Source organism: Vigna radiata, chromosome 6 (genome assembly GCF_000741045.1).
Source record: "Vigna radiata var. radiata cultivar VC1973A chromosome 6, Vradiata_ver6, whole genome shotgun sequence".
NCBI lineage: Eukaryota > Viridiplantae > Streptophyta > Magnoliopsida > Fabales > Fabaceae > Vigna > Vigna radiata.
Window position 1 is genome coordinate 31,420,459 of NC_028356.1, and position 18,853 is coordinate 31,439,311.

Here is an 18,853-nt window from a genome sequence, read left to right on the forward strand (position 1 = left end):
TAGGGATTAAAGTCTCCTTAACGCAATAGGGATTAAAGTCTCCATGAATATATCACAATCATGACTCTTCAAACCTTGAATAGTACCTTTTTCAATATTGACAAATCTGGACAAGTTAGAAAAATATCCATCTGGCATTCTAAGCTCCTTGATCCATCCACAATCTGTTCTAGCCTCGTCTTTTGACAAGGTGTAATTTGCTTTTAATTTCAACAACCGCCTATTATCATGCGCCTTCAATTCTAAGTTTCTTCGGCCATAATACAAAGGTAAATCTTTTCTTGCATTTTCATTATCTTTCGTCTTTCCAATAACATTCATGATCGTGATAAAGATATTGTCAAAGAAATTTTTTTCTATGTGCACATCAATGTTATGTCTTGGCGAGTTATCTTTCTAATAGGAAAGATCTTAGAAAATGCTTCTTTTAGTCCATTTATGTAACTCCCCATACCCTTCTATCCTATTCTGATCACACTTAGTCACTTTTGGAAAGTGTTTAACTTTTCTCCAAACTTGTGACATAATGAGCCTAGGTGAGGGCATATTCGTTTCAACTTATCTTTTGCAAAATGTCTTTCTCGTTTCTCTTAAATGGGTGATCGATGACAATTAAACCAACTACTTTTTCAACTATAACTCAATAAAAATGAATGACTTTGTACAAACTAATTTACCATGCGTGCTTCAACTAAATAACATGTTATATGCAAACAAAAAATATTAGTAAATGAGAAAGAAACAAATGACACAAACCAAAAGAAAAAAACTAAACTTAAATGAGATGAGATTTCCTAATTTCTAGCGTTTTCGAAAGAGGATAATAGCAAACCACACACACTCGACAACAAAGGGCAAAGGACAAAGAAGCATTCGATTTCTGAAAACTAAAGTGAACAATAGGTGAACTCAAGAAGAATGACGTGTGAAATGAAGAAGAGCTGAACGGAAGAAGAAGCACAATGAAAATAAATGTGTTATTTTCTAAGAGAGAAGAAATATTTAACACTTACCGGCCGTTTTCTCCAAAAATTTATTTCAAAATATAAAACATCTAAATTTATCTCAAATTTTAATAAAATCGTCAGTAGAAGTTTTTGAAATCACCAAAAATAAATTATTTTTTATGTTACATTATTTTTGTATGATTCACATACCAATTCTAGTTTCATCGAATCGGAATAATAGCGAGATTTATCAATAAAAAGACTACGTTTGTTCACTAGAAAGGCTAACTTTGTTTTTATTGAAACTGCCACCTATATTTAGTGCTTTGATATTAGGAAAAGCTAATATGGAAAGACTAGGGCTGGGCAAAAATAACTTATCTGTACTGTACTGCAGTTAACTGTATTATATTGTACTAAAAATAACTGATCCATTTCTAGTAACAGTTTAGTATACTATCTTATNGTTCAGTTTTTAAAAACTGAACTGATAACAGTTACAGTTCCGTTAACTGTGAAAATTGCATCTAATCTTACATCTTCTCTAATTTCAGTTCAATTGTTTCATCTTGTAAAAAAACTTTATTTAATAATAAAATATTGATAAAAATAACTGTTCACAAAAAAAAAATAATAATTATTTTTTAAAACAAATTTTTTATCACAAAATTTATATTTTTATCAATAAAAATAAAAAATGTAATTTATATTTTTATATTTTTTAAGTTATATATATATATATAAATATATATATATATATATATATATATATATATTTATACATATATTTATATTTTTTATTAATAAAATAAATAAATAATAAAATAATTTTTAATAATAAAAGAAATATAAATAAAATAGAAAATAATAATATTAAATAATTAAAAATCAATTTATTAGACATTTATGAATAAAATAAAATAAATATTAAAATAATTTTCAATTAAAAAGAACATGTATTGTTATACTATTTAGTTTAAAAATTAGTACAACAGTTTAAAATTAGTATAGTTACTAGTTCAATTTATATTGTAGTTTAGTTAAAATTAGTGTAGTTTACAATTTAGTTAATAGTTCAGTTAGTGTAATTTACAATTCAGTTAATAGTTTAGTTCAATTTACACTTCAGTTTACAATTCAGTTAATAGTTCAGTTAGTGCAGTTTACAGTTCAGTTAATAGTTCAGTTCAGTTCATACTGCAGTACAGTACGGTTCAGTTTGATAAAAAACAATTATAGTTCAGTTCAGTTTGACTGAACTATTTTACAGTTCAGTTCAGTTTTTAGCAGTGCATTACAGTTCAGTTCGATTTGCCCACCCCTAGAAAAGACCACTTTTTCCATATAAAATACAACATATAAAATACAACATATAAAACATACAACATATTCCACTTAGATGCTACAAAGATCAACATGCTTTTGTATTAACCCAGAACAAACGAAAACAAAGGATAAAGTTGAAAAACATCAGTGTAACTTAAAAGGAGAAAACAAAATACAGCAACTATTAATAATAACCAAATTTAAATATTAAGTTCATCACTGCTGACATTGCTTGTAAGAACTTCACCACCATCTTCTCTTCTCCTAAGCTTCATGACTCCTTCCCTTTTTTTATCAATGAAAAATACCTAAGATGTAATAATGAAAGAATTTTATAAGAATAACTAAATTAGTAGTAAAGGCTTCATTATCATATAAGTTAGCAATTAAAAAAATTTAATACACCATAAAATTAATTTTTTTTTTCTTCTTTCCATTATTCTAATATATTTTCTCTTTTCCTACAATTATTTTTCATCGATCCAATTTTGATAAATAGAAAATAGATTGAACTAAAATAAAGCAAATTGATCTAGTCAGTCATCTACTTTAATTTAACTACTTAAAAGATAATAGAATTTGAAGAAAAAAAAACCTTAAAAGTTAAGATACCGCTATGATATGTGTGAGTAGTGAAAACTAATATATGATTTTTATTCTAAACTCAATTCACTTATATTAATACACGTTTTCAAATAAGTTAGATATATATATTAGTATAATTTAAAAATATATAAAGAATAATCAATAATTAAAAAATAAATGAAGAAGAACTAAAATATATTTTAGTAATGGTGAAGAACAAACTATTATTAAAGATAAATTCAAATAAAATTTATCTAAAATTTTTTTTACTTACCAATATTGTTGTGCAACTTGTTTGATCTTAACGAAAGGATTCATGTTGACGACCAGCATGGATGAAGTCCATATGTCACGTCATAAAGAAACTTGAAGAAAGCATGTCTCAACTTTTTGTTTAAGATAATAGCACAACAAACTCCTAAAAAGCCTGTCACAAATCCGGATTCCATTCCAATATAAAACCATGACAAAAATTCAGATTGATTTCTGTATTCGTCTACAGGCCCTGTGTCTTTATGTTTGTCATCCTGAAAGCAGATTTTCGTAAGTGGGAGTCCACAAAGATCACGATTTCCCATGTAACTAAGTACAGAAAACCCTTGAAGTTGTGTGCCTGATGGTATTTTGCCTCTCAAATCATTGAATGACAGGTTCAAGTAACCCAAAAAGGACAATCTGGATAAACTTTGAGGAATTTCTCCCCTAAGTTGGTTTGTAGAAAAATCGAGGGACTCCAAGTTTTTCATATTTCCTATCTCATTTGGAATTTCTTCTTCTAATTTGTTGTTGGATAAATTCAAGGAATGCAATCCAATGAGACTAAACAGTTGGGGAGGTATTGTTCCGGACAAATTGTTACATGACATATCAATTAAGGTCATAAAGTGTAGGTTGCGATCATATTCTAATACTTGACCTTTAGTAACCAACTCAAGACTATCGTCAAAGAAGAAGTAACGATTAGGATATGATGAAGGAAATTGAAAAGAAAGCTTGTTACGTGAAACATTGTTGAAAAGTAGGGTTTTAATATTACAAAGACAACTTGGTATATGACCGGAAATTGTGTTTTGTGCTATATCCAACACAATGAGGGAAGACATTTGACATATTTGTGGTGAGATTTTACCACTAAAACGATTGGACCTTAATTGGAGAGCCAATACACCATGAGATATCCAAAGTGGTATGTTTCCTGATAATTGGTTATTGTGAACATTAAAGACCAATAGAGAACGGCAATTATGCAATGAGAGAGGAACATGTCCATGTAGTTTATTCTCATTCAAATGGAGTGAGGTGAGATTAGATAAGAAGCCTAATGATGGAGGTATCTTTCCCGATAGATTATTGCTTCCCAAGTGAATAGCAATCAAAGATTTCCAATTCTTCCAACAATTCGTTAGCCCTCCAGATATATTATTAAATGATATGTCCAAGAACAACAATTTGTTTTTCCCATTCGACACATTATGACCACATAAGATGGGAGACAATTCTCCTGATAATGAATTATTTTATAACGCGACAATCTTCACCTGTTGTGATAATTGAGGTAGGCAACCTTTCAAACCATTTGATGATAGATCAATGACTGTAGAGTTCAACAACACATTTGACATGTCTCCGTCTATCAAATTGCCTTCTAAGTCGAGTTCAATCACTGATGATACAAATTGCCAAAATTTTTCTGGAGCCTCAAATGATGATTCCCAGATAGTTAATCTTTCAAGTGATCGTTGTGTATATAACCACGTAGGAAGGTTGGGATTTGAAAACTTAAGTTGTAATTCCTCAAGTTGAAAAGGTGGAATCCAATCCGAGTCAAAATCAAAGATTAACGTGGAATATGAATATATATGCAATGACTTTAATTTTGACAATTTGGCTAAATTTCTCTCAGACACAACTCCTGTCAATGGATTTGAGGCAACATCCAAGGTAATCAAGGTCGATAGATTTCCCAAATTTGTGGGAATAGATCCTGAAAACATGTTTACTCCAAGAATAAGAGTTTTTAATTGTTCGAATTCACCTAACCAATCTGGAATGGGTCCATCAAGGTTATTGTCTTCCATAGCCAGTTCTTCCAGTTCTCGAAGATTTAACAGGTCCTTAGGTAGATGTCCTATTAAAGAATTGAGGCTAAGGTCTAAAACATAGACAGTGGAACTAAGATTGAATAGCCACTTAGGTAACTCTGACTTGAATTCAATGCCAGAAAGATCAAGAACTTGGAGAGCAGTAAAATTAGCATACTGGAGAGACAAACTCAAGTCTTTAAGCTTAGAATCACACATATTAAGGACTGAAAGTGACGAAAGCTTAGTCACCAATGGAAGCCAATTAGTTTCCTCGCTAAGATCAACAGTACAAAGGTTAAGATATTCCAAGGTGGAAATGTGGGGAAGCCATTGAAGGCTACTGATGACAAGATTCCAGTTAAGTGATAAATCAAGATCACTAAGAATTGAAGAGTTGACACAATGACGAGAAGAAGTAGGTATAGATAGATTATGACAGTTATGAGTATGCAGATAATCAAATTGTAATGCTAAGAAGTCATTGTTTTTCAAATTCAATAATTCTAAAAATTCCAACTCCACTAACAACAAGGAGAGGTGAATGGAACCTGTAAGGCAATGTGATTTATCTTCTTCGTCCGTGTAGCTTGGAAGAGTTGTAGAACATGGGAGAGAGATTCCAGTGACTCTACTTGTGATGTTGCTACAAATGACTCCTTTCCAATCACAACAATCTAATTGAGGGGTCCATGAGGAAAGGATAGCTGAGGGATCTGTAACTCCTTGCTTGAAGTTTAAGAGAGCATTCGTGTCTTGTTGGTTGCAACGAATATTGAAGGTGCAGTAGGCATGGTTGAACATAACTCCCAAAAACAACCAATAAAAAATGATAGCATTATGAGAGGGAGATGTATTCATGATTGCAAGAGAAAAGAAGGGGTGATGGCTTCAACCTAATGGAGACAAACTCTATTTATAATAATTGGGGCGGTTTACCCAGTAATTATCAGATTAAGAGTAATTGTATAATGAAAATATTCATTTTAAAAATAAATAGTTATTACTTTTAATCCGAAATAATTATACTTTCAGAGATAAGATTATTATAAAAGATGTTTTTTTTTTAAATCTTTAATGTAATGTCATATTTACAACTTACATCACGTGCAGGGAATGTCCGACCATCAAATGATTATGGCACCCCCATGATTCACATGCATGCAAAACCTTTTCACATCATCAAACATGTAACAGAACATATTAATGTTAGAGGTAGACTCACTTGTCCTTTACATTCACTGACTTGTTCAATTGCCTCAACCAAGGATAACAATAATGGAACCCTCTATAACACAATACATATTCTCATTTTTAAACTAAAACTTTATATTTAATTACGTTTTTATTCATTGTAGATATAAAACTTGTTTTTCATCTTTATCTTCATTGAACATATGTACATAATTTATTTTTTCGGTGTCAATTTTTTTAAAAAAAGTTATTATATAAATATCAAAATGGGGTCTTTTTATTGAATTTGATAAATATAAAATGATTTGGATCAATAAGAGAAAAAAAAAAAAAGTATACAAAGAGAAGAATTTTTAAAACTAAATGAAAATAAAAACTAAAAAAAATGCTTCCCAAACTATAATCACTCTACTATAACATGTTAAAAGAATAATAGAAATTTTTGCACCAGAAAGCTTAAAAGTTTAGATACAACTATAAGATGAGAGAACGTATATATGATTTTGTTCAAAACTCAATTCATTGGTATCTATATATGTTTTAGAATAAGTTAGATATAAATATTAGTGTAATTCAAACTATAATAAAGAATGACAATAAAAATGGTGAAAAACAAAATAATATGAAAACTTTAACAAAATATTTTTAATGACAGTATTGCTATGCAACTGTTTTGACCTCGGCAGAAGGGTTTCATGTTGACGACCAGCATAACATGAAGTCGATCTTTCATGTCATGAAGAAATTTGAAGTAAGAATGCCTTATATTTTTGTTTAAGAAAATGATACAACAAACTCCCAGAAAGACTATCACAAGATCAAGTGTTCTAGTTCTCGAAGATTTAACAAAGCCTTAGCTAGATGTCCTACTAAATTATTTGAGCCCATGTCTAAAGTATAACCTGAGTTAAAATTCATTTACATGATGTTACAGTAAATTTGGTTTCAAAATTGAAACTAAATTAAATAAAAAATTTAAATTGAAATCAAGATAATAATCTATCATTGACACTATAATGTGATATTGTTCTATCATGTAAACATTCTCATGTTAATATCACGTGGTACAATTAATATCATATTTTACATCATACGACTTGACACGTGAATAACAAAAATTTTACAAAAAAAAGAAATAGCTACAAATTGATACATCATTGTGATATTAACGTCATTTCTAAGATATTAATAACAACAGTAAAAATCAATTAAAACTTTTCAAAAAGACTTAAAACCAAACGAATAATTAAGTTTACGATAATCGAGTAATTTACAACCGTTATTGCTGTAACTAGTTTCTATTCTTAATTATAAAATATGATGTCTCTAATAAGAAGAATGTTTTAATCTTAGTAGGTTTGATTAATTTGTTTTTATTGATTCATAAATGTACACAATATCACATAAGTGAGAAAATATAAGATTTTATATCTCGTATAAGAGACACTACTTGTTAATTAAAATAATTAATGAATTAATTAATTAATATAAAAGAAAAATGAATTGACTTGTAACTTTTGTTCAAAGAGTAGACTGTGCATTCAAAAATAGAGGCGTGTCTAACCCAAAATAACATATACCTCATCTTTCACACAGCCACGTGTTGGTGTCCGTAACGTGACTCATGCACGATAATGTCGGAATAGGATGACTTGAACTCAATAAAGAGAAGATGTATTATAGTAAAGTTGGAGTGTCCACAAACGTTTTCATGTCATATCTTATTGAGCAGAGAAAACTGATGGAAACATTGCTTGAAAAGGGTGTCTAACTTCATGGCTTCACACATTGTTAACTTACTCTTATGGTAATAAATAAATTTAGTCAATGCACTCACACTTCTATCACTTACCAATTTAATATCTCAAACTTAATAAATCAATTAAGATTATGTCACTAAAAAAAACTAGTTTTACCCAGTAGCCAAAATTTGTCAATAATACTGTTTTTCGATGGATTACCGACGATCAATTATATATCGGTAATATCTTTGTTGGTAATTATTACTAACGGAATAGGTCATCGGTAATTATCGAAGGATTAAGTTGTCGGTAGTTATCGAAGGATTAGGTTGTTAGTAATTACTAAAGGAATAAGTCGTCGGTAATTATCAAAAAATTAAACTGTCACTAATTAACGAAGGAATAGGCCATTGGTAAGTCCATTAGAAAGTACTTGACATAATCAAATGCTATTTTTATTTATTTCTTAACTACACAATGAAACATGCATAATATTTTAAAAGCACAATAACACAATCAAAGTTGGGATAAATATGTATCCCACAATAATCCAATCACTGATGCATTAAATAATATCATAATAAATGTTGATGTTGAAATTTAAGAACTTATATTTGTAATAAAACATAAAACATATTCATTTAGACAAAGAAATTATGTTTATAACGCATGAGGAAGTGCAAAAGCACAATGATAATATTAGAAGAAGTATGTTCAATAATAACAAGACTAATAATCTACATAGTCATCATCGTAATGGTCTTGTTGTTCATCATCTTGTTGCTCTAAAGGGTGGTGTGGGCTGGATTGATCTGGACTGGACTGATGTGGACTGCTCTGGGACGACGATGATGGAGAGGGTCGTAGTTGGCTTGAATGGATGGTGGACTAAAGTTGTGAAGCTTCAGGGAGCAATGTCATTAACAATTGTTTAAAGTTTGTAAACTCATCTATCAATATGTAGTATTTTTGGTCACGTTGTTTTAGTCGTTGCGTTAAGTGGACAACGACCTAGTCAGTAGTGGTGGTGGAAGAAGATGGTTAGTGCTTTAGAGTACCTCTTCATGTCGTGTAATTTGTAGCAAGTTGTCCTGCACCGTAGACTCATCTCTTTTCTCTCACTAACGACATCGACCTAGCATTGTGTTTTATGAATGTCATCCTCATCATTATTCTCGTTATCCGCAGTAGGAGATGACCATTAACGTCACCCATAAAGACTTCAGATTGGAATATGACGTTAAAAGCTCAAAATAACATACCTCTAAAGCTCTTTCTACACTAGGGTTAGTGTTATAAAAAGCTACTTACAATGATTTTTTAATTGTAATCATATCTTCCATAAATAATTTTATTATTTTGAAAAGTTTAAAATATAATATATTATGAATTTGTTTAAGGTTAAAAATAAAGTAATTTTTACTAATATCATTTTTCATAAACTATAAAAATATAAATATTGATTTTATAAAAAGTTATTCAAAATAGATTTTTAATTATAATCATATTTTAAATACATAATTTCATTATCTTGAAAAATTGAAAATATAATATATTTTAAATTTATTTAAACTTAAAAGTAAGATAATTTTGAAAGAAAAAAATGTTCAAAATAAGTTTTTTTTTAAGTTGAGAAATTACTTATATTTGAAAACAATTATGAAAATATATTTTAATTCTTTCTTGTTTTTGAAAGTTTTTATAAATTTATTTTGAGAAACTATTTAAAAATTATTATATATAAATAAAATTTTAACTTTAATTTTAACATCTAAAATATAATAAGCGCATTTCAATTTTAAAGGAAATGTTTTTTCTAAAAAAAAATCAATCATAAAGAATCAAATAAGTAATATTATTATAAAGGTTTAAACCTCTTTTTAGTCCCTAAGTTATGATTATATGTTCAGTTTAGTCTCGTTTTTAAAAATGTAAACCTTTTTTTATGTTCATGGTCAAAGTACAAAGAGCAATCTAAAGTACGTAATGTTATTATTAAGAGACTAAACTGAAGGACTCATTTGATACATTTTTTATAACTTAGGGACCAAAGATTTACATTTTTAAAAACAATGACTAAACTGAACATCCGCTTATAACTTAGGGACCAAAAAGAGATTTAAACCTATTATAAACAATATTAATATAACATAAACAATTTTATAAAAAAAATTGAATAAAATTTTATAAAAGTAAAAAAATTATATGTTAACAATTATAAAAAAAAATTTTAAAAAATGAGAAGTGAGAAAATATTTTTCATAGAAATTATATGTATTTATAAACTTTTAGACATAGATGAAATTCATAACTTATATTATATATATATAATTAGGTTAGTTAGTTCAACTTACTATTAAATATAATTTCGATATTGGAAATGAAGAGAGAAAACTACAATTGAGAATATTACCAAGAAACTTGAGAAGAGAGTAAATTTTCTCATTATGCAAAATAAACTTTTTTAAAATGAGTATAAGATTTTTCTGTACATGGCGTCAACTAATTTGTAAACATTAGTAAAAAAGAAGGTTTTTAATACCTCTTAAAAAAAAATTTATACTTGTTTTCAAGCAAAAGTTTTACTTTTTATATCTATTCTCTTTATAACAGGTATAAAAGTCTAATATTTACACCTCATACTCTCTGAATAGGTATAAAAAGTCCCCTTTGTTACTAGAGAAAATAGCTCTCTTTTTATTCCTATTGGTGCTATAATAAGTATAAAAGAGTCTCACTTTTATACCTGGTGGTATTATAACCGGTGTGAAAAACTAAACTTTTATACTTGATATAGTTTTAATTGGTATAAAAGAGTCTTACTTTTTTTTTAAAAATATTTAAATTGTTTATGCTGCTATCCATGTCCGGACTTACATAAAATTTAATTTTAGAATATAATTCATATAATCAATAATAAATAAAATAATCAATATTATTTCTATTAACACATGAAAAATGTAATTCGTATGTAATCAACCTAACATAATATTAATAAAAAATTACTTGATGACAGATTTGGACAAAATGAAATTGAAAAACACTTGAATCACAAACAAACATTTTACATTAATATATAGATATTATTTACATTAAATATAATTTTCAATTATATAAATAGATAAAAATATGTAAGCAAAATTGAGAATTACAACAAGGGCATTTGATCAACTACATTATAAATATCAACCACATTATCAATATTCAAAACATGAAAACAATATATTTAAAGTTGTTTTCATGTTTTTAATGAATGACACGACGATATTGTTTTCCTTTTGTTTTTATCACAAAATATACTTTATAAAATACTTTTATTTTCTGAATTAGGATTAAAATAAATATTGTGATTAAATATATAAAGATAAAATAATATAATAAAATCAAAAGTATTATCTAGTTATTTGAAATTTTGGAGGTTTCTATTGAGCACAATCGTCTTAAATAGATCTTTCTATTTTTTTTATCCTAATTAGATCTTTTTTCTGTAAAATTGAGTTAATTTTAACTTGGTCGTTAATTGGACTGGGCAACGTTAACTTTGTTGTCTCGTGACATACTGACTGTGCAATTTTTAATGACGTGAGAGAGTTACATGGAATTTAATTAATTTAAATTTTAAAAATCTATCACCAACCACAAACGTCCTGGTTGCATTTCACTAGGCAAACTCCTTGTTCATTAAAGAGCAACTGTTGTGCTCTTCCCTTCATCCTCGTTATGAAATTGAGATTTGATCGCAAGAAAGAGAAAGACACAAAGAATTGGTAGAAGAACAGAAGTTTGTTCTTCTGGAATCCTAATTTTTGTTCCTAGTTCTTGTACTTTAAGGGTTTTGCAATTTCTGGGATTTTGATGATAAAAGAAATGTAAAACAAAGCACTTCAATGTTTCCAATGAAATCAAAGATGAAATATATAAATAAGTATTTTATTTATGATTTAATAATTAAAGAGAGGTAATGAGAACAATGAGAGATGAACCTAAGAGGAGACAAGTTTTAAACAGAATTGGTTCATGAAAACAACATTGATACATGAAACCACACTAAAAGACGTTAGAAAACAATTAGGATTGAAAGAGTTTTAACTTTTAGACGATTAAAGCATGTTGAAGTTTGACTCCATCACATTGTCCCTCTCATGTGATGGTTCTATTGTTAACTATGACTTTGCAAATAAGCGAGTCTTGAAAGTTTTGATACATAGAACCTAAGATCATGAAACATGAATATGATTTTTAAGTAATTACTTGAATGGATCACTTGTATTAAAATCAATACTCTTAACGTATGTAACACATACGCAACCCAAAGCCTCTGTAGGTGTAAGTTTGAATTTTTTGGTAAATTTTTGAAGCGGGTTTTTTATACCTGACTCTCAAAATTAATTCTAGTTAAATGAGTTTTATTATATATACTTTTTGAGTATTAATTAGGAATGACAATGCAGACAAGTCATACGAGTTGACCTGCAGCTTGCATAAAAGAGTACGAGACAGATTAAATATTTCAATTTACTTTACTGTTCGTTATTGCAGCTTGTATTTCAATTCACTCTTCACCAAAGTTCGAAACTGAACACCAAAAAAACCAAATTTCAAAATCATCTTTGCAGCGTAGCTATTTTATATTTCTAAATTGGATTTCGTGCTTATTAAATCTATTTGTTCGTCAGATTTTGAAATTTAGTGACAATAGAAAAAAATTATAAAATTTGACAAATCTAAAAGAAATATAAATAAAGATGAACAAAGTAAAAATACATACATATCTGTTTTAACTAAAACCAATGACGATGAACTTCATTGAAGACGAAATCCTTTGAAAAAGATGAAAAAAACACTGAAGAAAAACGCCATTTAAGTTTGCTTCATAAAAATGACCTGAAGATGTTGGAGGAAGTAAATATAGAAGCAGATAAGCAGTAATTATTGTTTATTTAATTAATTTAATAATTTATATATATAATATAAAGGGTTAAGTGAAATTTGGGGGGTGTAGGAAAAAAACGTAAGATGAAATTGTTTACGTGAATGTAATATTTATGTAAAAAAAGGCTTAAGTAAGGGAGAGGATCCCATTAAGTTTCAATACACTTTTTTTTTCGTAAATATTTTGTGTAAGGTTGGGAGAGTTCAATTGTCCCCATTAAATATATTTGTTTTTATACATAAAGCAAAATCTTCATTTTAATACAAAACCTTAGCATTGTTTCATCAAATAATGTATTTGGTGAATGATGATCACATTATTAACTTTTAAAAACAATTATTGAAAAATGATTATCTATATTTAGTGCTTTGACATTAAGAAAAGCTAATATGAATGATGTATAAAACATACAACATATACTTTCACTTAAATGCTACAAAGATCAACACGCTTATATAACATAATCCAGAACAAACGAAAAACAAAGGATAAAGTTGAAAAGCATCACTGTAACTTAAAAAGATAAAACAAAATACAACAATTATTAATAATAATCAAATTTAAATATTAAGCTCATCACTGCTGACATTGCTTGTAAGAACTTCACCACCATCTTCTCTTCTCCTAATTAAGCTTCATGACTCCTTCCCTTCTTTCTGAATGAAAGATACCTAAGATATAATAATGAAAGAATTTTATAAGAATAACTAAATTTATAGGAAAGGCTTCGTTATCATATATCTTAGAAACTTAAGAATTTTAATACACCATAAAACATCTTAAATTCATATTTCTTCTTTCCATTATTCTGATATATTTTCACTTTTCCTACAATTGTTTTTCATCGACCCCGATTTTGATAAATAAATTAAATTGAACTACTCACTCACTTTTCCTACAATAAAAAATAGATTGAACTAAAATAAAGCAAATTGATCTACTCACTAATATATGTTTTCAAATAAGTTAGATATAAATATTACTATAATTTAAAAATATATAAAGAATAATCAATAATTGAAAAATAAATGAGAACTAAAGTATATTTTAGTAATGGTAAAGAACAAACTATTTAAAGATAAATTAAAATAATTTTTTTATTAAAAAAGAAGAAGAAAAGATCTACTCACCAGTATTTGACCTTAACTGAAGCGATTAATGTTTGTCACCACCATAATATGAATTCGATCTTTCAAGTCATAAAGAAACTTAAAGAAAGCATGTCTCAATTTTCTGTTTAAGAATATAGTACAACAAACTCCCAAAAAGCCTGTCACAAATCCAGATTCCAGTCCGATGTAAAACCATGTCAAAAATATAAATTGATTTCCATCTTCATGCACAAGCTCACTGTTTTTATGTTCATCATCCGGAAAGCACGATTTGGTAAGCGGGGGTCCACAAAGATCATGATTGCCCATGTAACTAAGTACAGGAAACCCTTGAAGTTGTGTGCCTGATGGTATTTTCCCTGTCAAATTGTTGAATGACAGGTTCAAGTAACCCAAAAAGGACAATCTGGATAAACTTTGAGGAATTTCTCCCCCAAGTTGGTTTGTTGAAAAATCGAGGGACTCCAAGTTTTTCATATTTCCTATCTCATTTGGTATTTCTCCTTCTAATTTGTTGTTGGATAAATTCAAGGAATGCAATCTAATGAGACTAAACATTTGTGGAGGTATTGTTCCGGACAAATTGTTGCTTGACATATCAATTAAGGTCATAAAATGTAGGTTTTTTCCATATTCTAATACCTGACCTTTAGTAACCAATTCTAGACTATAGTAAGAGAATAAGTAACTATAAGGAACTCTTGAATGAAATATAAATGAAAGTTTGTTGCGTGAAACATTGTTGAAAAGTAGAGTTTTGATATTACCAAGACAATTGGGTATATGACCGGAGATTGTGTTTTGTGAAATATCCAACACAATGAGGGAAGACATTTCACATATTTGTGGTGAGATTTTACCACTAAAATGATTGGACCTTAATTCGAGAGCCAAAACACCATGAGATATCCAATATGGTATGTTTCCTGATAATTGGTTATTGCGAACATTAAAGACCAATAGAGAGCGACAATTACGCAATGACAGAGGAATGTCCCCATGTAGCTTATTCTCATGCAAATGGAGTGAGTTGAGATTAGATAAGAAGCCTAGTGATGGAGGTATCTTTCCTGATAGATTATTGCTTCCCAAGTGAATAGCAACCAAAGATTTCCAATTCTTCCAACAATTCGTAAGCCCTCCAGATATATTATTCAATGATAGGTCCAAATACAACAAATTGTTTTTCCCATTCGACACATTATGACCACATAAGAGGGGAGACAATTCTCCTGATAATGAATTATTTGATAACATGACAATCTTCACCTGTTGTGATAATTGAGGCAAGCAACCTTTCAAACCATTTGATGATATAAGAATGATGGTAGAGTTCAACAACACATTTGACATGTCTCCGTCTATCAAATTGCCTTCTAAGTCGAGTTCAATCATTGATGATACAAATTGCCAAAATTTGTGTGGAGCCTCAAATGATGAATCCCATATAGTTAATCTTTCAAGTGATCGTTGTGTATATAACCACGTAGGAAGGTTGGGATTTGAAAACTTAAGTGCTAATTTCTCAAGTTGGAAAGGTGGAATCCAATCCGAGTCAAAATCAAAGATTAACGTGGAATATGAATATATATACAATGACTTTAATTTTGACAATTTGGCTAAATTTCTCTCAGACACAACTCCTGTCAATGGATTTGAGGTAACATCCAAGGTAATCAAGGTGGATAGATTTCCCAAATTTATGGGAATAGATCCTGAAAACATGTTTAATCCAAGAATAAGAGTTTTTAAATGTTCGAATTCACCTAACCAATCTGGAATGGGTCCATCAAGGTTATTGTCTTCCATAGCCAGTTCTTCCAATTCTCGAAGATTTAACAGGTCCTTAGGTAGATGTCCTATTAAAGAACATGAGCTAAGGTATAAACTATGGATAGTGGAACTAAGATTGAATAGCCACTTAGGTAACTCTGACTTGAATTCATTGCCAGAAAGATCAAGAAATTGGAGGGCAGTAAAATTAGCATACTGGAGAGACAAACTCAAGTCTTTAAGCTGACAATCACACATAGCAAGGACTGAAAGTGACGAAAGCTTAGTCACTAATTGAAGCCAATTAGTTTCCTCGCTAAGATCAACAGTGCAGAGGTTAAGATATTCTAAGGTGGAAATGTAGGAAAGCCATTTAAGGTTATTGATAACAAGATTCTCGTTAAGTTTTAAATCAAGATGACGAAGAGTTGACGAGTTGACACACTGACTATGAGAAGAGGTAGCTATAGATAGATTGTGACAATTATGATTATGCAGATAATCATAATCAAATTGTAATGCTAAGAAGTCATTGTTTCTCAAATTCAAGTATTCTAAAAATTCCAACTCCACTAACAACAAGGAGAGGTGAATGGAACCTGTAAGGCAATGTGATTTATCTTCTTCGTCTCTGTAAATTGGAAGAGTTGTAGAACATGGGAGAGAGATTCCAATGACTCTACTAGTGATGTTGCTACAAATGACTCCTTTCCAATGACAACAATCTAGTTGAGTGGTCCATGAGGAAAGGACACCTGAGAGATCTGTAACTCCTTGCTTGAAGTTTAAGAGAGCATTCATGTCTTGTTGGTTGCAACGAGTGTCAAAGTTGCACAAGCCAGTGTTGAACATGATTCCCCATAGCAACCACAAAAAAATGATTGCATTTTGAGAGGGAGATGTACTCATGATTATAAGTGAAATGAATGGGTGGGAGAAACTGTATATTTATAGTGATTGGGGTATTTAATAATCGGATTAAGATGTTTTTTAAAAGTAAATTTGTAACATCAGTGGTTCCTTCCTTTGTCAGTTCAAAGTTACTTTGGCGTTGCAAAGTTACTTTACGCAATTGTTTTAATGAATTGAACTTTTGTCTGGAAAAAGAAAAAACATATAATTTTTTAAAGCTACTTTGGAGTTGCAAAGTTAGTTTGGCATTTGAAACATTTCAACATATGGCTTATGACTTCAAACCTAACCACCCAAAAATGTGAATTTCCTGTTATTGATTTACCAATCCAATATAATAATGTGTTTGTACACGTAAGATGTGTGCATGCATTCCCATAGCAACCACGAGAAAATAATAGCATTTTGAGAGGAAAATGTAGTCATGATTAGAAGAGAAATGAAGGAGTTCGATGACATGAAAATAACGGAGAGAAAGCGTACTTATAGTAATTGGAGTTTAAAAAGTTTCACGTTATTAAGAGTATTATATATATTATAATTTCAATATATATTTTAATAGTAAACAATGATGAAAATATTGAATTTTAATATAAATTTTAAAAATAAATTATGCTTTCAAGATCATTATAATTTGTAGAAGAGAAATAAATTATACCCAGGATAATTTGTAGAAGAGAAATAAAAATGAAGTTAGGAAGAGAAGAGAGTGAAAAAGACTGAGCGTGATCTCTTTTGGAATGGGGAAGAGCTCTTTATTTATAGAGCTAGGAAATAATAAAATAAATAAAAGAAATTAAAAACAATAAATAAGTTGACTGTTTCAACCCTTAAAATTTCACTGTTTCAACGCTTAAAAATCTGACTGTTTGATAATTAATAAAAAATATTAATATTACTAAAACGTTCTTTTGCAATAATATAATATTATTACAACAATCTCTCACTTATTGCAAAAGAAAGTTGAGAGAAAAGAAAAGAAACTTTTATCCTAGGTCTCATAGGATGTAATTAGAGCTGGTATAGCAAGCTATATGAACCAAAGACACTTGACGTGTGTTAGAGGTTTATCAATCACAATACACCCCCACAATTCTTGCTGTTATCGCTGTGTTGCGCTAAATAGGTCATGCGCGTGCCCGGTATTCATGAGTGCTCTAGAGATCATGCCAAGATCTCATGCAAGCGGCCCCACTCGACACTCATATAGGTGATTTCATCAAGTGTATGCTGCAAATCATACACCACCCATAAGGGATATGAAAATCATTAAAAACTTTGTTTAAATAATATTCTTTCACCACATAGAATTTTAATGATAAAGTTTAACATCTCAATAATGCAGTCTCTAGCACTTTCACACACACCATAGGAAGGGACATAATTGATTAAAATCAATTTAGTGCTATCAGAACTAACAAGTGACTTGTTTTTACCCATATGAACCTTATTCATGGGATATCCAATCACAAAGGTTGGGTTACCATCACTTGTTTGTTTGCAAGTGGCTTAAGTCTCATTCCCCTCGATGTTTCTAATAACATTTGTCTTCCCAAGGTTTTGTCAGAGAATCCGCTAGATTCCGTTCTGACTTCACATAATCAATGGAAACAGTTCCACTCTTTAGCAATTGTTTCACCAAACTCTTGTTTTTAGCTATAGCTATTGCCGACAGTGTATTGATACCGACGGGGTTGGTTTCATTCCTAATGGAATGTTCGCTAAGAAGTTTTTCAACCACTCAGCCTCATTATCAGTCATCTCAAGAGCAATAATCTCAAATTTCATTGTTGATCTTACAATAATTGTTTGCTTGGTCGATCTCCATGTAATTACACCACCCCTAAGTGCGAATACATAACCATTAGTGAATTTTGTCTCGTCTGAATCAAAGATCCAATTAGCATCACTGTACCATTCCAGTACACCGGGAAATTCACTATATTCAATGGCATAATCCATTGAACCTCTTAAGTATCTCATAAGTCTAGCAAGTGCATCCCAATATTCTTGATTTGGATATTGAGTGTACCTACTCAGTCTACTTACTGCATAAGCAATATCAGGTGCAGTAAGCTCCCAATTATCTGGGCATACTGAGGCTGAAATGATGATTCTCCTTTATTTTTTTTCTTCACTAATTTAGAATTAGCATCATAAGGGGAACTCATTTGTTTCATGTCATAAAACTCAAACTTCTTAAGAAGTTTCTCAATATATTGTTCTTGATATAGTAATATACTATCTC

At 29.6% G+C, this 18,853-nt stretch overlaps 2 protein-coding genes across 2 annotated transcripts; both read right to left on the reverse strand.

Annotated features, from left to right (window-relative positions):
- Positions 1-4,375: 4,375 nt before the first annotated feature.
- Positions 4,376-5,800, reverse strand: LOC106763704 (probably inactive leucine-rich repeat receptor-like protein kinase At2g25790). The gene has a single exon (XM_014647870.1). The coding sequence runs from the start codon at positions 5,798-5,800 to the stop codon at positions 4,376-4,378; it is 1,425 nt and encodes a 474-aa protein (XP_014503356.1).
- A 7,516-nt stretch (positions 5,801-13,316) lies between these two features.
- LOC106763705 (LRR receptor-like serine/threonine-protein kinase GSO1) lies at positions 13,317-16,578 on the reverse strand. Its single transcript, XM_022781720.1, has 2 exons — positions 13,939-16,578; positions 13,317-13,479 (listed from the first exon to the last, which is right to left on the reverse strand). The coding sequence occupies exon 1, from the start codon at positions 16,543-16,545 to the stop codon at positions 13,951-13,953; it is 2,595 nt and encodes an 864-aa protein (XP_022637441.1). The 5' UTR covers positions 16,546-16,578; the 3' UTR covers positions 13,317-13,479; positions 13,939-13,950.
- Between the last annotated feature and the right edge of the window lie 2,275 nt (positions 16,579-18,853).